Here is a 20,192-nt window from a genome sequence, read left to right as displayed (position 1 = left end):
ATCAGCCTGCCTTGGCTGAAAAAAGTAAACACTTCCAAATATTGTAAAAAATCCTCCTTTTTTTCTTTTGGGTTTGTTTAACATCCGGTTCATGTTCCGAACTGCATAATTAATGGGCTTTAAATATACCTTAGTAATTACTATAAAACAAAAAAACAGTTTAAATTAACATTCGTATGTTCAAGCTAGCATTGTGAAATCCCTCACAAATTTAAGACACATTTATGATGCCATGCCGAACGACGCGATAACCTATTCGGGTCCCTACGAAGTGGGACGCCTTCGTCGCCGGCGGGATCAGCGGGTGGCGGACTACCTCTTCAGGCGTTCTATCCGCACCAGCAATCCGGATCCCGAGATGACCATGTGCCGCATTTTCAAACTGCTGCTCTACTTCACCATATTCTATGTGGTCCTAGGCGCATTTACGACTGGATTGACCCTTTTAATAATGGCGCATCAGATACCACCTGGTAAGCCGGGATGCAGCAAGTTCCCCGGGTTAGCATCCGCGCCCGGTAATCATGTAGGCGATCAGAAGCAAATTTTGTGGAGCCCGGAAAACGCGAAGGAACTGGCCAACATCCGACGAGCGATGTCGCGAGCGGTGGATCGATACGGTCTCCAAGGCCTAAAGCGTATGATGGGCTGTAACCTGGACGACAGCTGGGGCTATATGACCGGGACACCCTGCATTCTATTAAAGATCACCCAGGCACTCGACTTCCGGCCGGTCACCTACGATGACGCCATGACGCTGCCCGACTACGCTCCGGATGAACTTTACGAGTATGTGGTGGGCCTGGGAACGGAGGAGCGCTTCAACCGGATCTGGGTGTCTTGTCAGGTTTTGGATCCGGGACTGGACGTTCAGTTTGACTACGTTCCGGATCGCTTTTTCGATGCCGAAGAACTCTTCACCTCTGGCAATGTCTTTCTGAACGAGTCCTCGGATAACGAGGGCGGCACCTACACGGAGGATCCCCGCCTTAGGCGCATCATCGGTGTTCAGCTTAGCAACATTCCGCCCAACCGAGACATCCAAATCCACTGCAAGGCGTGGGCTAAAAACATTCCACTCTACATGGTGACGATTAAGCTCCTGGTGCGCCTGACGGCACCTATTCACCCAACCACTCCATTGGTACTGGACGAGTGGTACGAGTGAGATCTGCTGGCGGTATAAAGGGAAGTAATCTGGAGGGGTCTCCGCATCGAAGTAACATTTAATGTTAAATGGGAATGTATTATGTATATGCGAACTTAACAAAGTGGTAATAAATGCTTTCTTTTGGAGAAGTATTTATAAAGCTATTTTTAAATATTGTGAAGTTTTCAACCTGCTCCGCATTAAATTTCATAGTGAACGGAACTACAGATCGATGTGCCTAGATTTCTCAAATATTTCCCACTTACGCCTAGGCAGTATCTGAATCTGAGCCGGAACAATCGCCAGGATGCCGGAGGATGTTATGGTGCCCGCTGGGGACTACAAGCTGGTGAAGCAGATCCGCAGGACGCAGGAGAAGCGCCGCAAGAAGGACCTTCCGTGGACGAAGAGGGTGTTCGACATAGACGACCAGAAGCTGTTTGGCCGCACTGCATTTGCTTGGTTGCGAATCACGCTCTACTACCTGTTCCTATACTTCCTCATTTTTATTATAGTGGCTTTTTGGGTCACCATCCTACTGCTAGCGATCATCGATCCGAAAAAGCCGCGCTGGCTCAAGGGTCACCCGGGTCTGTCGATGGTGCCCAACCAAAATCGATCCGTGCTGGAGTACTTTACGCACTTAGTGAATGAGGTCAACCCGATCGCGGACCGCATCGACGATTTCTTGAACAAATTAAAAGACAATGCCAATGACTTCTTCAGCGACTTCAACCAGGACACGTCGTGGGGCTACGCAACCCAAAAGCCGACCGTCTTCATCAAGCTAAACAAGGTTTATGGTTACCAGCCGGAAACTTACGACACTCCAGACGACTTGCCCAAGGAGGCGCCCTCGAGCCTTCAGGGCACCGTGGGCAAGCTGGGCAACACGCCGAAGATCTGGCTCACCTGCGAGGTGACCGAAGGACCCAAGCCCGACATGGTCTTCTACCCGGGTCCCTATTTCGAGGCCTCCGAGGAGATGACAGGAGTGACACGCGTGGTGGCCATCCAAATGAACAAGATGCCCAAGAATTCAAAGATCTTCTTTCATTGCAAGGTGTGGGCACGAAACATTCCCATCGAAGATTACCAGGGCACGGGGCATTTGAAGTTCGCGCTGAACATGCGCTATGACAAAGACAGCAATCAGGCCACCACCTATAAGTCCACTACCCCTCAAAAAGCCACAGTCCCACCAGCCGTTGGTCCCGCCAACCAGAATAACGAGCGACCAGAAGATCAGCTCGGCGGGTTGGAAATGCCGCCTTCGCCGGAAAACGAGAAGGACGCCCTCGACAAAATGGGAAATAATCCCCAGAAGGAGGACATGACAGAGCCACCCAGCTAATTGGAATTCGAATCTATCCCTTAATCGTTTACCATTCGAACGTACCTTTATTTGGAGTGTTTCCAAAATTTGTTTGTGTGCAAATACAGAGCTCTGTTTAGTGATTATTTAAATTATCCTAAATTTACTTATGTATATATTTCTAAAAACGGATGAAGTTATCAGAATGTTTTCTTTTAAGAGACCCATTTAATATGGTTTCTGAAATTAGCGAGAATAATGTTATATATGTATGTACATATATAAAAGGCCGATTTGGTAAACTTTACATAATGAAAAATGGCATGCCCAGATAAGTATTATAGGTATGATTATTATACCCGTTACTCGTAGAGTAAAAGGGTATACTAGATTCGTTGAAAAGTATGTAACAGGCAGAAGGAAGGGTTTCCGACCATATAAAGTATATATTCTTGATCAGGACCAATAGCCGAGTCGATATGACCATGTCCGTCTGTCTGTCCGTCCGTATGAACGCTGTGATCTCAGGAACTACAAAAGCTAGAAAGTTGAGATTAAGTATACAGACTCCAGAGACATAGACGCAGCGCAAGTTTATCGATTCATTTTGCCACGCCCACTCTAACGCCCACAAACCGCTCAAAACTGCCACGCCCACGCTTTTGAAAAAATGTTTTCATATTTTTTTATTTTTGTATTGGTCTTGTAAATTTCTATCGATTTGCTAAAAAACTTTTTGCCACGCCCACTCTAACGCCCACAAACTGCCCAAAGCGGCTACGCCCACACTTTTGAAAAATGTTTTGATATTTTTGTTCATTTTTGTATTAGTCTTGCAAATTTCTATCGATTTGCCAAAAAACTTTCTGCCACGCCTTCTCCTTCTCCCTTCCACTAGCTAAGTAACGGGTATCAGATAGTCGGGGAACACGACTATAGCGTTCTCTCTTGTTTTTATCTTTATTCAAACCACAAGTATCTACTTTGGTATTATTGATTCCAGGAAATGTGAATCACTTCACTAATAGTTAAATTAAACAGCAGTAGTCACCCTAACAAGACGCGATTAGTGACCACCCCTGGATACATCGTATGTGCTATCGGTAGTCGGCGACTGGCTGCGCCCACCACCAAGTGTGACCATGGGGCCTTGGCAAAATCGATACCATCCGCCTATCGGAATCGAAGTGTTTTGCATGAACATCGAACTTTAGCTCCGCTACGACACGCAGTAGCTAAATAACAAACTCATTACTAATACATTACTGCCGACGATTTGCAAGCGCGAACAGATCCCGATACCAGGCCAATCGCAGTCCCCAGTTGTACGTCATCACTTGACTAATAAATCAGCGGCCAAATCGTAAAAATTGCTATTGATATTCCGCCCGCAAGTATGTGCGTGTGTATTTGCGAGTGTGTGTGTGTGCATATGACTCGTGCATTTAGCCGACAATTGGAGAGAAAAGCATTAGAATCAGAATTGGTTTAATGAACTAAAGTTGCCAAACCAAACCAAACATAAACAAAAGGTGCGGGTGCAACTTTTTTGGCAGCGAATCCAAAACACCGAAGTGTTTTTTGCAGATATATAAATTAAATATAGAAAGTGCGTGCGAAGGTTAAGCGTCGAGTGCAAGTGCATTTACATTTGGAAATAATAAATTCTACAATTTAGTTGAAATCCGTCAGCAAAATCGCATTAAATCTAATTCTGTATTTTGTACTCTCTCGCAGCGAATCAAGCAGGAAAATACCGGATAATAATTGGCAAAGATGCAGATCAAAGAATTGTGAGTATGAAACTGTGTATTTTTACCATTTACCAGTGATTATTTTATGTTTAAACCTCCAAAAAGTTGGGCAAGCCGCAAATTATTTGTGACAAATCGATTTTACACTCTCTCTCCGTGACATTTGCTCTCTCCCTCTGTTTCTCTGGTCGCGTGCCGCTTCTCTCTCTGTACTCTCAGTAGTTGCTTTTGTTGTATTTAAGTTTGCGGGCATTTTCCGCAACAACAAAAGAACGGTTTTCTTATCAGCCCCCTAGACGCCGCCTTCTCCGCACACCCCCTCTCTATTCATCCCGCTCTATCTCAGGTATTTTGCAGCTGTGGCGATGACGTAATGAGTCGAAGTCATATTTTGGAGCTACGTAAGCCATCCTATTTCTTATAAGCATTTCCATTGCTAATTAGTTTTGGAAACTCCTTTGCTTCATCGATATACTATATATGCGAAAAGAAGATAATACTTTCCAGTCGCTCAGCGACGCCACGTTGACGACTTTTTCAGTGAGTCACTCTCTTTTGCGCCTCTCTTTTCCCTTAACTCTCTTTTCGGCTTTGGACACTGCGATTTTAATCAAACAAGTTGTTAAGTGCGATAAGGTCGTTGCGTAAAGCCCACTAAACTGACTCATCGTGCATCTTTAATCCTTTTCGCCCGAAAAGCACCAGGTGACATTCTTCTCATTTGCAAATGGCCCACGTTTCCGCCTTCACATTCCCACTTTGGCAATGATACTTTTAATTTATTAACGGAAATTGTCAAAAGTTTGACTTCAAATGGCTTGGTTTATAATTGCTTTGACTTTGACAGCTGTCGGAAAATGAGGCAAAATCCGAGAGGGTTGCACACAGGAGATTGAAACTGAAAGCTCAAACACACAATCTCCGTCTTATCATTTTCCTTTTCCCTATAATGGAACCTCAATTGAATATAAAATTGCTGATTACTGATAGATGCCAAGTGTATGAAATTTGTAAGCTCTTAAGTTTCCGTCCTAAAGTTTTTTACAAAAATCGACGTGTACTTTTAATTTGTTAAGCTTGTGTAGCTTTTTAAATTTATTTGATATCATTTAAGAATACAAGGTATTATGTAAATGTCATTTTTATAACGTTCAAATCAAAAATGTATATTATCTAAGTGGTTCAATACAGCGAGCGTTTACAGATATACAGTTCCTATTTAGATTACCCATAAAATGTATTTATAACATTTATATTTATCATATGGTGTACATTATGTATACAAGTGTACAATGTCCAATAAATAAACTAAAGCTCATGAAGTTTGGGGTAAAATATATTTCTGCCGGTCTTTAAATAATATTCTTTTCTGAGAACTTTTTGTATTGCTCCACATTTTTAAGTAAAATAAGGAGGATTTAGGGCGACTGCATTTTACTGCACAATGAAACTTTTTATAGTAAGAAAGGCTTTAGCGCAATTCCATGTATTAAAACACTCATACGTTTACCAGCAATCGTCACTAGAGGCATTAATGTTTAATTGTACTCGAAACCGTAATCCCAATACGAAGCCTTTAGCATTTGCATTTCAAAATATTTTTCCTGCCAGATTTTCGCATTTTTCCGTCAACCGGCTGTTGGCGTGTAAGCCATTTGGCAATGAACATTTCAGCACCATCATTAAATGAAAAACAAAGGTGCAAAAAAAGGGAACGCGTGCCGCATCACAGGTTGCTGCAGGCTGATAAACAATTTAAATGGCCGGGGGGCAAAGTGGCCAAATAAATAAAAGGCAGTTGAAAAGGTAACAAAAACCAATTGTGATCGGCTGCACTTTGCATGATTTATCTAATATTGCTTTTTATTGTGTACCAAATGCTTAAAGTGCTGCACTTTGTTTCATAGTGAATATAAATAGTGCATTTACAATAACTATTTATTGTGAAGAAAATTGCAATTACAGAATTGTGTCGGACTGAATTCGAGCCATTAATTTTAATACCATTTCTGTGATTCTATCAGCAGTAAACTTGCAGGTTTATAGTTTTAACAGGTAAGATATATAGATTATAAGCACTTTGAGTATTGGCTAAAATGTGTATTCAATCCTCTTTTTGATATCGGTCAAATTGTCCATCTTCATTATTGTACTGTCAACCTTTAAGCCAATTCATTTTCCTCGTCCATAAGCCCGATACTTGCCACATTAAAGTTGGTGTGAGTGCAAGGTTTTTCAACCATCTCAACTCAGATATCTGAAAGCAAAAGCTTGTTGTTTTCAATGTCGGCCCTCCATGGTACTCGTCATAAACCAGCTGTAGCGTGACTTTTACTGCCCCAAACTGATTGGCCTTTTTCTACACCACACATGTATCCGTCAGATACAGTTCTCCCTTCGCACTCCCCTCTGGCCCAGCCAGCAATCAATTTGAAAATGGCACGAGCTCCAATTTAGTTCCGCCATTTGTGTGCCTTTTATGTACTGAGATAAGATAACACGCAGCGTTTGGCTTTTGACTTGAGTCCGTCGTTCTACTCCGCAACGGCACTGTAGTCATTACACGATTCGAGTGTTTCCAGTTTGCGAAGTTTCAGTTGTTTCGAAAATGTTTGGTAATTGAGTGTGCCTGCTGCCAAGCGCCAGCATAATTGGGATCCGAGTATAGAGATGGGTATGCCATTATTCGAATTGGGGTAAACCGCAAAATGCGGCCTTGATTTTAGAAACTCCTCTTTATTGGTGCATGGCGATATTATAATTTCACAACATATATACTTGATTTACCTATAAGCTCTCTCAGTTTTCAGTTCCGCTTAAACAAGATATAAATAGTTTGTCTATTAGATAGCTAATTACTCATAGCTTGAAAAGTCTTGAATTATAAACACATTTTAAAACTTATGTTTGCTAGACAGAGGCTTAGCACAAATGCTTCAATTTCAACCTCGAATGACTCGTTGCTCACTTATTCACTGACCAATCCACTGGGCAATCTCTGTGTGACATCTTCATTGCGGGTAAATCAATTATTACTTGGCTTCGGCCTTCAATTGCGGCAATGGCTAGTAGGCGGCCCTCAATAACCACCACAAGAGCATTGGCCAATAGCTTTCCCCTCAACCCACTCACACACCCACCACCCTTGGGATGCGAACACCACAGAGCCCCAAACATTCACTTTCCATTTTCAATTATGCCAACAAGAGCAAACAATTTCCCTTGTTCTCGGCCACAAAAGAGGGTTGAGTGCGAAGGGGTCTCCCGAGTGTTTCTTTCGGAAACTTTGGTCTCATTAAGAGCTCTTCAATATTCTCAGACTGTTGTTTTTTCTTTACTTTTACTTTTTGGCCCTCCACTCATGTGTGGCGATTTTTTGTATGTTTCTTTTTTTGCTTTGCATAATTTCTTTAATGCTCTGATTGTGCTGTGATTCATAGAAATCCAAAACCAAAACCCCTTAGAGAAACGCGACTGTATCGTTTGATCTCTTGCTTTGACTGGAAGATATTCAACCCAGTTAGTTAGATGTTGTTTTGACAATTTCGGGGAAATTTATTTACAACTGAACTTATTGGAACAGCGATTTTGTCACACAAACACGTTTCAGTGCTTCGTTTGCGTTTGTCCTCTAATGATTTTTCTTTTTCTGGGTTTTCAGCTTTAACAAGTTTTTTTGCCATTCCAAAAATAAAATGTCATTTTTATTGCGACAGAGGAAAAGTTTTGGTAGAAGAGGGCAGAAGACCAATTTTTTATGGGACAAACGGTACGTGAAAATTTGTTGAAAATAAAAGTTATACTGTTTGCATAATTAAATGAATTGATGATACGTTTGCACCAAATGGGCAATTGAATTGGAAGGCAACCAATTCAAATATTTATTTCGAGTTACTTAGCTATGTATTTACATAAGTATAGATTGGCCTTTGCTAATTGACCAAAACTGTAAAACATAAGCACTTAGCCTTACAAATTCTGTTTTAAGTAAATGCTTAATCAATTATCTTAAGCGGAAACTTTAATTCCAACTCGCTGAACATACACTCCAAAAGCTTAAATCATTCCTCTTGATTATGTAATGATTAAGTGAAGTTCCAAATAACTTCATTAACAATTAAACACCGAAACACAATGTTCTACCTCTCTAAGTCCCTTTATAGTTCTAATTTTTTGGAGCCCCATTCCCCTGACACACACACACTCCTAAATCATTCGCCTTGTTTGGGGAAAAACCCCAGATGAACTCGGCCGAAAGTTAAGCTTGATCTCCTCCCGCCATAAAACAGTGCTCTTGGAACTTTAACCTTTTCAGGGACGGCGCGTAGTTTGGCAACTTTTGAGTAGGCAACATTAAAGCTTCTGGTGCTGGTCCTCTGCCACGCCCACCAGTTGCTCGAGTCGACTGGCAATTAGGGAACACATCATTACGAGTGTCAACAGTGGGCCAAAAGGTTAATTACGTCTGCAAGACACCCGGCAAACTAAGCCCCGAATTTCCCCCACTTTCTCCACATCACTTTGATTGTTCTCGTGTCGTGTTTTCTTGTGTCTCATTGTTTGGCATTTGCTTTGTATTATGTATTATGTGGGGAGGCGAGAACGGCTGGCAGCCCATAAAGCCGGTTCAGGTTCTTTATGACCAAGGAGCTCAAGTTCGCACCTTGCAAATGCATGCCAAGGCTTCCCTCGCACCGGGGAGCAATTTGGTCGTTATTTGCCGGGGAATATTTCATTTGCCAAGCCGTTGACTGTTGACTTTCCTTGGATTACAGTTTGTAGCTAGATTTCAACTTGCGACGACGGGTGGCAAATTTCCAGAGATCAAGGAGAAATACCAGGGTTTTTTATGCTCCTATTTGTTACTCATCACAGGTTCATATCAAAACCAAATATCTTTTCCCTAACTATTTCCCTATGCCAAAATTAAAAAACCATCACAAGAATTTGGTAATGTATCCCACATTTCTGCATCATTAATCCTCGAAATGTGAACATTGCCAAGAGATTATAAAGCAATGATAGAAAGGTTAAAGGTTTTGACCCCTTCCGGCCGTTTTTAACTTTAAAGAGCATTTCTTATTCGGGGACAGAATTAAATTTTAGCAATTAAATTGTCGCCGCCAAAACCGCAACAAAAGTGAAGCGATGCGAACAAGTTTCAAGGCTGACATAATTATATGGAGGTCCCAAAAAACTTTCTGCAGCCTTTTCCATCTGCCTGCCCCCTCTTTTGCTGCCTGGCGACCTTTTTGGTAATTAGAGGATGAGTATGTTGCCCGGAAGTGGGTGGTTTCCGGTTTGGGGAGTTCCTACTCATATGCATGCAAATAAAATGCAAAAAGCTTTCATGCTGGCAACCCTTTTATTGTTTTTTTCCAATGCCTATGCTCAGCGCACTTCTGTAAGCTTTTAATTAAAAATATATCGTTTAAAGTGTGCAGTAAAATTATCCTTCTTCGGCAGTTTGTATTAATTGGTCGTCTAAATTACCTCAGATCTTATCTCAACATGTATCAATTGGCCTCGGTTAATTGGCCTTAGCCAAAATGATGGTCATTCTTGCAATTAGTCTCAATATTCCTTGTTTGAATAGGTTCTGCATACTTTGGGGCTTGAGTTCAGTGCCTAGACCATGTAAAACCAGAGTAGATGCCTGTAATTTGGGGCAATTTGCGTGCAGTGCTGATTGGAACTTGAAGTGGGCCAGGCAATTAGCCATTTTAAAGCTCTGCTATTACAATGTACATTTGTAGTCATCAAATTTGATTATTTTTTGCATTGCCAAAACAGTGAAGCCATCGAGGTCAAATTACTTCAGAAGTAAACTGAATCAAATACAACCTTTTAACTATTTCCATGTAGTGAGTGACATTTATTTCAGTTGTTTGCACACGAAACACTGGTATAGCCAAGTACCCTACTACTGTAGAAACGTGGTGCGAATACCGCTCCTTTTAAAAAGTCAATAATAACTGGTTGTGTTTCACTGGTTATAGTCATTTGTATATTTCCCGCTCAAAGTGAACTCGATAAACTCCGTGTGGTCGATGGAGAGCTAAGGGTATCACCAGTTTTTTCATGCACAGGAATGGTATTTAATTAAAATGGTTATATTGAACTTAATTAAAATCGCGTAGCCTTTATGTATACATTCGCTGACACAGTCATTGTTTTTTCTCGTTGCAGCCGTGTTACTTTGCCATTGACTGTGGAAGAGGTAAGAGAGTTAACTGGAGAAAAAGCCCGCTGTCATATGGATAACTATTTTTCCATCTCTCCTTTTTTCTGCTCCACAGTATCAAGTTGCACAATTATTCTCGGTGGCCGAGGCGTCAAAAGAGAATACGGGAGGCGGCGAGGGAATCGAGGTGTTAAAGAACGAACCCTTCGAAGACTTCCCACTGCTGGGTAAGGAATTAACGGTTGGTAATGAATAACTTCGGGCTAACGGAAAATTTTTCAATTCCTACAGGTGGCAAATACAATTCCGGTCAATATACATATAAGATCTACCATCTGCAATCAAAAGTTCCAGCCTACATACGACTACTGGCGCCCAAGGGCTCATTGGAGATCCACGAGGAGGCATGGAATGCCTATCCCTATTGTCGAACGATTATCACGGTAAATGGGGAAAGCACTAATTATTGTAACAAAATGGGGGTTAGAAACAGAGCACCTCGGTTTCATTAGCAATATACGTGGGACAACCTGATGATTACTGTGATTATATTGAATTTCTAGAACCCCAAGTTTATGAAAGATGCTTTCAAAATAATCATCGACACTTTGCACGTCGGCGATGCGGGCGATTCAGAAAATGTAAGTCAAGAATCCACTGCATGATATAACTAACATGTGTTTTCTTCTTTTCTCTCCATAACATCACCCCATCCCAAACATGCATTTAATTGTGAATACTAACTACTTACTCCCGGCTAATCACACTCGATCATCCTGCAATATGATTTGGTCAAACTTCCACCCCCATTTCGTTTGGCTTTTTCGGTTTGGTTTTGTAATCTTTTGGTTTTGGATTAAGAATCCTGGTTATATGAATAAAAACTTTAAAATAGACATTTATTCGCAACATATAGAAAATGACCTTGGCACTGTTGACAACGTAAGTTTTGTTTGTTTTGTATTTAATTTGCTGTCTGCTCGGCTCGGCTTTGTAGTTCTTATCCGCCATCGATCCATGTTCATGTCTATGTAGTAAACGCTTTTCGTGTTCGATTAGTTATAAAATGGTTATGGATCTAAGATATCTTGTCGTGCTTTTCGATGTTTCAGGTGCACGAGCTGACGCCGGATAAGCTGAAAGTGCGAGAGGTAGTGCACATCGACATTGCCAACGATCCGGTGCTGCCCGCGGACTACAAGCCCGATGAGGATCCAACCACGTAAGCGTTAATACTGAATATTCTGATGAGAATTTTTAATTAACGTTCCTGTTATCCTTTCAGCTACCAGTCAAAGAAGACGGGCCGCGGTCCCCTGGTGGGAGCCGACTGGAAAAAGCATGTTAATCCTGTCATGACCTGCTACAAGCTGGTCACGTGCGAGTTCAAATGGTTCGGCCTGCAAACAAGAGTAGAAAATTTCATCCAGAAATCGGAGCGCCGCCTCTTTACAAACTTCCATCGGTAATTGCTCTTTAATTGTATAGCTTAGAATTCGATGCTAGATTAAGTTAGTTAGAATCTATACAGTTCGATAAACCCTCGATGAAAACTCCCCATTGATCACTCCTCCATTCCCATTTCAGCCAAGTTTTCTGTTCAACCGATCGCTGGTACGGTCTAACAATGGAGGACATCCGCGCCATCGAAGACCAAACGAAGGAGGAGCTGGACAAGGCGCGGCAGGTGGGCGAGGTGCGGGGTATGCGCGCGGATGCCGATTAAGTCTAGTAGAAAATTGTAAACAAAATATGTGTATGTAAAAACCAGGCAAAACAAGAACTAAAAGGCAAAACAAAACAAAACAGATTAATGAAATTGCATAAATAAATTTACGATATAAACTAACACCATGAAAACGAAATGAAACAAAATTAAAGCAAAGTGATGCCACAAAAGCGTCAGCTGAAACAAAGGCAAACTAAGCAAACACCAAGTGTACGGCGACCGCAGCAACAAAGCCTAGAACTAGTACTAGTGCAGGACACGACAACAAATTAAAGAACCCGAGAAACAGTTGCAACCGCAGTAAGTTAGTTAAGTTCCTTCCACTGCACTGTATGTAAAATGTAACCAGGATACCGAGCAAACACATCTGTTGACGACACTCACCTCCACGCATGGACTGCACCACGTATAATCCCATTGTTTAAGTTGAATTTTGTAAATTGTGAAATAAACCAAATGACAGTTAATGTAAAAAGTTAAACGCAAACATCCGACCTGTAGGGGAGGGCGAGAGGTGGGAGCAGTTTGAATATGTGATTTTCTGAGAACATGTATGTACATAGGAGCCTATGCAGGCATGTCTATTTGCATTCATTGGCTATGCATCTGTGTTCTGCATGTGATTTGAATTTCAAAAAGTCAATGTAACAATCCAATTCCAAGATAACCAGGAGAAGGATGAGAGTCTGAGGGGTTGGATTGACTTAGCAAACAGTTGCCTTCCATGGGTTAGTTTGAATGATTTATGAACCGCTTGCAAGTGGAGTTAGCTGTAAGCTAGGATTGCATTATAGTCCATCTGGCTGCAATGAATAACATTTTCATATTGTAATGGGAATTGCCCAAGAATTTTTGTAATTCCATTCTCAAAAGTTTTCAAACACTGGAAACTGCCAATATCTGAAATCCCCAAACAAGAGGAATCCTTAAAGTAAACCAGCTTAGATACACCGTACTCTTCTGCTGTAGGCACATATCCTCAAAGTCGCCTCGAGTTTTTTACTATCTACCACGTAGTTCTGCTCAAACACAGAAAAAACTCTTGAAGTCTATGTAACATTAATGATCTATCTATGAAACGTCCATTTTGAAGCTATAACCTCTATCGAAACCAAAAATATTGAAAGCTTTTAACGAAATCATTAGTGATGCTATATTTTCATGGTCTTAAAACACACGGATGAGGGAAACAGGCGCCTAGTAGAAGGAAAAGTTAAAAAGCAAGTGAATTTAATTAAACCTCATAGGCTTAAAGCAGTCAGCTAGCACCATATGGAATGGTATATGGTAGTGGAGATTGGAGATGGGCTGGGGAGAAACCAGGGGGATTTAAACCTTATTGCATACGGAATGGAGACAAGCAGCCTTTTATTTTTATAGCCAATCGGTTCGAACACACACATCCACTTAGCACACAGAATGCATCTGCATCAGCACAATACTATACATTTGTACATACATACAGAGAGGACACTTGAATCTGGGGAGTACTTTAAAAATATAATAATGATAAAAGTATAATGCGTTACAAGATATTCCATAAAGTATAAATTGCATCAAATTGTAATTTGCTGTGAGTTCTCGTTCGTTCTCGTTCGATTGTTGATTGAATTGGTTAGTTCCATTATTTATTCAGCTATCTATCGTATACTACGCAATGTGTGTGACATATACATTTACCAGAAAAATAAATTTTTGCCAAGCAACGCTCTAAATGTTTACTCGAATTTACTTCAATTAATTCAGAGGATGTGGATGTCTAAAACAAATGCTTACTTCCTACACAGGACTATTGCGAGGAATGCACTGGTAGGGGGTCAGCGAAAAGCTCGGCCTGGTCGAGTTTAGATTTTCTCTAACTTAATTTGTAGCGAACTGTCGAGGGACTCAAACTTCAACAATAACTCCTTTTAGGTCCCATCAACCCCTACCAGAATCTCATTTGAATGGCACACATCTAGAAGGAACACCAAAATTTAGGCATTAAAATAAAATATACACAACAATTTAGACAAATTATAAGATAGAATCTCTCATTAAACGAAAGGCAAACGAAGCAAGGATCATTAGATCGACATAAAATAAATTTCAATATTTGAAATACTTCGCGTTCAATTTTTCTCGTATGAAAGACCCAATTAAAAGCAAAAACTTTTTAATTAATGCTGTTAATTAACGTATAATTTGACAACGTAATACAGATGATAATAATAATTATATATATATACACCATACCCGATTTTTAAAATAAGCTGAATAAAATTGATATATGAGTAACACGTTATAAGCTGTTAAAAATAAAACGAAACCAAATAAAACGGATACAATTTGTATTGTAGTACTTATTTTAATTGAAGAAAATAAAGCATTATTAATTATATATAATATTTCACTGGTAATAATTTCTTTATTGTGAAATCGAATTTAAATTCTTCAAACCACCACGTCGGCCAGCCAGAAGAACTGACGCACTTCCTCCTCGTTAGATGGTCGGCAATGCGGGGGCGGGGTAATCAGCGAGTTCCGGAGCGTCTTCATGGCCAGCATGTTGCGCTTCACGGCCATGGAGAGGTCGATGATCCGCTCCGGATAATGGACTCCTATCAGGCACTCGTACTGCTCCTGCTGCTCGACAGACATTCGCCAGGGCTCGTGACTGGAAAACCCAAAAGGGAAATACAATTTACGATCTACAATATGTAATAAGAATATAAATAAATTAACTCAAAAATATTTGTAGTTAAAGTGGATGCTTAGAGATATTTGAAAAATGTAACGAATTACATTTAAGACATATATTGCGTGTACGACAAGTATACCATCGACATTTTTATTACTTCTAAGTTACGCAAACTTACACGAATTCCCTGGGCACATTTATCAACTCGGGGACGTACTGCTTGATGTAGGTCCCTTCTGGATCAAGGCGCTTGGCCAGTGCAACCGGGCAGGTGACAAGAGAGGAGTCCAGCAGCCTTTCAAAGGCCGAGCTGGAAACCCACATCCAGTTGCCAGCGCAGACCGACCAATCCGCATCCAGCAGATACTTCAGGAAGTGCTGCAGTCCGTGCTCCCAGCTCTGCCACAGCCCGCCGCGCGTGAGGAACGTGGCCACCGTGTTGCGCAGCGTGTGGTGGAGCCATCCCTCGGCCAGGAGTTGTCTCATGGCGCCATCGATCAGCGGGAATCCAGTTTGGCCTAAGCGCCAGCGCTGCAGGAGATCCTCTTTCGGCTTAGCCCATGGGATGCTCAGGCAGATCTCATTCCCCTCCATGCGATCGTAGTTTGGATTGTTCACCGACATGGTGTAGAAGTATTCCCGCCAGATCAACTGCCCCGTGAGGTGCGCGCCGCCAGTCATTTGAACGCCCCGCACACAGGCGCGCAGCTGGACATTCTTGAAGAGATCATGGACACTCCAGTAAAAGCGGCGTACCGAAAGGCAACCAAAGCGCAGATGGGCGCTCATCGACTTTGGGGAATCGTGGATATTGGGCAGCGCCTGATTGGGCAGGTAAAATCCGCGCTCAAACGCGTGTTGCTCCACTTTGAGACGCTCATCCAAGAGAAGTAAGGCCTGTGTTTCTCCTCCGCGCCAGTTAATCTTGGCCAGGAAGCCCATGTTGTCCGTATACACATTGAAGTGATCCGGTGCGGGCAGCTTCTCGAACAAGTTAAGACTCCGGCAGAACTCGGAATCCAGCTCCACAAAGGTGGCGTCTTCCAGCCGAGCATCGGCCGTGGGTCGTGGAGGAAGCCCAATAATTTGCACTGTGTGCTAAAGGATTACACGTATTAATAAAGTTCAATCATGATCTGATTTTCAGATGATTAGGAATGTTTTCTCAAAAGAAAAATATAACTCGTTTAAGAACTTACTAGGAACATTTGATAGGTGAGCGGTGGAATGCCCCCATTGGTCTCAATCACCAATTGCGGATCCCACAGCGTGTGCGATACCTTCTCGACGAAGTCGATATTCAGCTCCCGACACAAAAAACGGATGCTCTCATCGCGATCATTCCAAATCGGCTCGCAGTCCTGCTCTATGCAAATCCTGTGCAGACGCACTTGCTCGTGTAGCCGTCGGAAGATATTGGCCGGTTCGCCCTCGAAGACGAGGAGGCGTCCACGTCCATCTGTTGCCGCCTGCAGCTGATCATCGATGTCCTGCAGTGAGTCCAGCAGGAAACGCATTCGGTTGTAACCCACATTCTTGGTACCTGTTAGGGAATAGCGTTTTTGCGTTTCATGTTTGTTTCTATATAAGTGCTTCAAAGAACTATTTTTTTTAATATAAAACCATATTACACACATCTTTGAAACCGTTCCTCATTGAGTAAATAGGACAATAAGTATCGGCCTGTCCGTCCGTATAAGCACTGCTTAGTATTTATTCTTAATTAAGACAATTCTATTTCTATTGTTTTTTTTTTATCATTTTAAAAATAAAAATTATTCATACAAAGTTAAATATGGTAATTAAATATTAAAAATTTTAACAAAGCAAATAATAATAGATATAAAAAAGAAATGCCTAATTTCTGTAAAAAGAATGCATAAATCTACAGATTTTGGGCATAAAAAAGGCACTTGCCTTTTTCTGCATGTTTGCCTTCTCTACCCTTCGTTATGAGTGGCGAGTGTGATCGGCACCCGCGACATAGGGTGCCGCATTGATTCGGGTGCGCAGGCACCAGGGTGTTTGCAGACACCCGAATATTTTGAGCGGGTGTTTGTATGTAGAAGAAGACCGTATGAAGACCGGTGTGAGTGGCACCCGCACTCAAAATTGTTGAGTGTGATCAGGGTGGCAAAAAATGCCACTCTTGCAGTTCTCTGATAAGCAGTGAGGTTTGGGAAACAAATGGCTAGAAGGATTTTAAGATTTTAATAGGCAGGCTGTACAAGTTTGTTTTAGGAGATTTCCACGCCCACTTTATTTACTTCGTAAACTCGTACGCCGACAAATTAGAAACCCTTTTTATATTTTATCTATCTATCTATATTATATATTATATTATTATATTATATTATATATTATATATAATTAAAAATAATTAAATTGTATTATTATATTATATTATATATTATATATAATTATAATATATTATATTATCTATCTATCCATTATTGTTCTTATCTAGAAGTTTTTTATACATTCAGATTTAAAGCCGTAATGTGGTCAATGACATGCAAGAGTTGTCAAATCCCGGAAACCATCGTTTTTTTACTTTCATATAACCATTTTCCTTGCTTTCCCTTATGCTGAGTATGGGGTACCTAATAGTCGAGGTCAAAAACTAAAGCGTGGTCTGTGTTGTGTTCAAATTCATTCAAACGATCCCTTGGAGAACATTTTATTAACTTGTGTACTCCTGTTAAATCATACCCAACTATTTTGCCCACTTCAATTACAAAAAGATTTGTGTTCAATACAATCGCTTTAAAATGGTTAAGAAAACATAATAAAAATATTCAACGGCGATAATGACTACACTTTTAATTTATGTTCAGTTACTTTATAGATACTTCATTGGACAACAATTTAAGAAAATTATGAATTGTAACAATGCATCGCTTCCCAATGCTCGCGTTGAAATGGTATCAACATTATTTAGCTTTCTCAAAACTGATCACTTATTACTTCTTATTGCTCTGCAGAATTTATCTTTATAATTTGCGCAACATGCACAAAAGTTGAAAACACATACTCTAATCCTGCACAACTGTTGACAAATTAGGAACGCAAAGCAAGTCTGTCAATTTAAGTGCGGCCTTTAGATAACTGTTCAGCTTGTATTCAGTTTAGCCCATTTTCCCGCTTTTCCCCACAAAGCAACACTTATCGGTCAAGTGGTGGGTTCTATAGGTACCTTTGTTTCTCTACGACATTTTCAGAAAGATTGCTGTTTAAACACAAGCATTATACTCTATTCTGGCTTGTACTCAATGGCTCTACCCATTTTGCATTCTATATCTTCTATATCTCTCTCTGGGATTTAACGAAAAATTCTCAAAACCGCCAGCCACAAATCGCATTAGGACGCATCGTTTTTTTTGCTCTACCATGCATTAGGTTTTTCCTTCGTTTTCCGCCCCGGCAGCTCTCCCGTCTCCCATTTCCACGAGCAGCTAAAACTCGGAATTCGCAGCGGTCGCGGAAAGAGGTTGAATGTGATAACCGATGCAAGTCGCAAAAAATGATATTAGCTCATACGGAGAATGAGCGTGTAATGGCAATCAAACTACAAGTATATATTTTAACCCTCTGTTGCCACTGTTTATTTTTTTAATTTTTTTTTTTTTGTAGTATTTTCAAACTCTTTCTCCTGAAGATTTTTTATGACAACATAATTATAAAGATATATTTTTTTATTTTTGAAGCTTTGTTAACTTTTAAATATTTGAGGTATTCTAGGAAAATTATCTAAATAAACGAAAGAAGCATTATTTTATACTAAACTACTACATAAGTTCGAGTTTACTTGTAATTGGATAACTATCATTTGATATCCACACAGCAAAATCCGTCAAATAGACCTTCAGCAACTCGATTCGTACCTGCACTCTCTCCATCGAATATGAAAACGGGAATAAGGGCTATACCCTGATCCTTATCGGCGAGGGCGGCCAATAGAGCGGGATTATCATGGAGCCGCAACCCATGGCGAAACCAAATCACATTCGCCCCTCGCGTGGCCATCAGTGAGGAGTTCCCTTCTTCTGGGTTTCAAAATTTCCGCTGATCGCTCCCAGTATTGATCGGGAAGTACAGTTTTCCAGTTGGGGAAAATTCAGATTCGAAAGATTTTCTTTTTCCGCACACGCGATTCGCTCGCGCCGGCAACTAATTGACGAATGAGAACGTGAATGAGAAATTCGAGTGCTGAGAACGTTCCTACAACTGCAGCTCAACGTTCCGTGCTCGGCGTTATAAGCTAAAATGAATGGCGTAAGTAATGTGAGTGCAACAGAGATGGAGAGAAAGCGACCTGTGGGAACCGCACACTGAAACAATTAACCTACTCCCCAGTAAGTCAGTTTAAGTTTATTGGCAGGACTAAAACAGCAGGGTATAAACTAAGACACATCAAATATTAACCATTATAAAATAAAAGTAGAAAAGTAGAAAAAACGTATTTTTTCACTTACACATGAATATGGTTTTTAATGTTGATTTAAATGATGGTGATGATACATATTTTGTAAATAAAATTCTTATGCATAAATAGCGTTACACCTTTTTTATTATGGCTGTGGATAAAGATATATAAATACAAATATAAAATTTAAGCTAAGACACATTAAATATTAACAATTATAGAGTAAAAGTAGAAAAAGCTTTAAAGCCTTTTTAAAGCGTAACAAAAAAAATATATATATTTCAAAAAAATATATATATATATGACATAAACATGAATATGATTTTTAATAATGATTTAAATTATGGTGATTATACATATTTTTGTAAAATAAATTCTTATGCATATATAGCGTTAAGACTTTTTAATATGGCTGTGGATAAAGATGCACAGATTGATAAGGAAAATCTGCGGACTAAAATATTTTCTTCCCGTGTAGTAGCGGGAACTGTGAACCGGTAACTGAAAGCAGCCCGCTCAAGTGCGTCAATACAAAGCCGTCGATCTGTGTGTGTGCAAAGGGGAAACTGTGCACGGGTGGGTGCTTGTGTGAGCATAAGTGTGGCACTCTGCCCACGGTCGCCTGCACTTCTAGCTCTGCGCCGAGACCGGGACCGAGAGCGAGCCAAGCCCCCACCCCATCCGACCCCCAGCTGGCTGCCACCCCTTGTCCGTTAGCTCTCACAGTTGGACACTGCGTTCTGGGCACACAGAACCAGAAACTTAACCCAACTGTTGCCGCTTATGACGTGGCGAGCTTTGGCTAGCACTCAACATTGCAGTGTGTCAGACGCATGCTGTTTGCCTACTTATATCACTTTAAAGTGGTAATAATTGCCTATTCGGGGGGTTTATTACGCATACGCAGAGTAAAAATGAAAGATGTGATTTTCTAGGTGGCAGTATTCCAATCCA

General features: G+C 40.8%; 4 protein-coding genes across 7 annotated transcripts; 3 read left to right on the top strand and 1 right to left on the bottom strand.

The window, feature by feature from the left end:
- Window positions 1-75: 75 nt before the first annotated feature.
- LOC6535663 lies at window positions 76-1,302 on the top strand. The gene has a single exon (XM_002096255.3). It carries the CDS (start codon window positions 233-235, stop codon window positions 1,166-1,168), a length of 936 nt encoding a protein of 311 aa, XP_002096291.3. The 5' UTR covers window positions 76-232; the 3' UTR covers window positions 1,169-1,302.
- Window positions 1,303-1,354: 52 nt separating this feature from the next.
- Window positions 1,355-2,627, top strand: LOC6535662 (sodium/potassium-transporting ATPase subunit beta-2). The gene has a single exon (XM_002096254.4). It carries the CDS (start codon window positions 1,458-1,460, stop codon window positions 2,502-2,504), a length of 1,047 nt encoding a protein of 348 aa, XP_002096290.1. The 5' UTR covers window positions 1,355-1,457; the 3' UTR covers window positions 2,505-2,627.
- Window positions 2,628-3,628: 1,001 nt separating this feature from the next.
- On the top strand, window positions 3,629-12,613 carry LOC6535661 (phosphatidylinositol transfer protein beta isoform). 4 transcript variants are annotated; one of them, XM_015191775.3, is made up of 9 exons: window positions 3,629-3,790; window positions 4,203-4,258; window positions 10,409-10,439; window positions 10,519-10,630; window positions 10,695-10,846; window positions 11,265-11,345; window positions 11,516-11,625; window positions 11,689-11,868; window positions 11,991-12,613. In XM_015191775.3, the coding sequence occupies exons 2-9, from the start codon at window positions 4,242-4,244 to the stop codon at window positions 12,127-12,129; spliced, it is 822 nt and encodes a 273-aa protein (XP_015047261.1). In that variant the 5' UTR covers window positions 3,629-3,790; window positions 4,203-4,241; the 3' UTR covers window positions 12,130-12,613. The 4 variants fall into 4 exon arrangements, with proteins under 4 accessions (XP_015047261.1, XP_015047262.1, XP_002096289.1 ...); XM_015191776.3 differs by having other exon boundaries at window positions 3,629-3,859; XM_002096253.4 differs by lacking the exon at window positions 11,265-11,345 and adding an exon at window positions 10,967-11,044 and having other exon boundaries at window positions 3,631-3,859.
- Window positions 12,614-14,284: 1,671 nt separating this feature from the next.
- LOC6535660 (cryptochrome-1) lies at window positions 14,285-19,026 on the bottom strand. Its single transcript, XM_002096252.3, has 4 exons — window positions 18,697-19,026; window positions 16,012-16,355; window positions 14,991-15,910; window positions 14,285-14,788 (listed from the first exon to the last, which is right to left on the bottom strand). Exons 1-4 carry the CDS (start codon window positions 18,836-18,838, stop codon window positions 14,566-14,568), a joined length of 1,629 nt encoding a protein of 542 aa, XP_002096288.1. The 5' UTR covers window positions 18,839-19,026; the 3' UTR covers window positions 14,285-14,565.
- Window positions 19,027-20,192: the final 1,166 nt, after the last annotated feature.

The sequence above is a fragment of the Drosophila yakuba genome, chromosome 3R (assembly GCF_016746365.2).
Source record: "Drosophila yakuba strain Tai18E2 chromosome 3R, Prin_Dyak_Tai18E2_2.1, whole genome shotgun sequence".
Taxonomy (NCBI): Eukaryota; Metazoa; Arthropoda; class Insecta; order Diptera; family Drosophilidae; genus Drosophila; species Drosophila yakuba.
The sequence above is the reverse complement of the archived record's forward strand: the minus strand, read 5'-3'. Positions and strand labels throughout refer to the sequence as shown.

Coding starts and splice junctions, on each gene's coding strand:
- LOC6535663 (XM_002096255.3), top strand. CDS start 233: ATGCCGAACGACGCGATAACCTATTCGGGTCCCTACGAAGTGGGACGC.
- LOC6535662 (XM_002096254.4), top strand. CDS start 1,458: ATGCCGGAGGATGTTATGGTGCCCGCTGGGGACTACAAGCTGGTGAAG.
- LOC6535661 (XM_015191775.3), top strand. Junction 10,631..10,694: donor CGAAGACTTCCCACTGCTGG/GTAAGGAATTAA, acceptor CAATTCCTACAG/GTGGCAAATACAATTCCGGT. Junction 11,626..11,688: donor CCCGATGAGGATCCAACCAC/GTAAGCGTTAAT, acceptor TTATCCTTTCAG/CTACCAGTCAAAGAAGACGG.
- LOC6535660 (XM_002096252.3), bottom strand. CDS start 18,838: ATGGCCACGCGAGGGGCGAATGTGATTTGGTTTCGCCATGGGTTGCGG. Junction 16,356..18,696: donor ATTCGATGGAGAGAGTGCAG/GTACGAATCGAG, acceptor ATTCCCTAACAG/GTACCAAGAATGTGGGTTAC. Junction 15,911..16,011: donor TCACCTATCAAATGTTCCTA/GTAAGTTCTTAA, acceptor GTAATCCTTTAG/CACACAGTGCAAATTATTGG.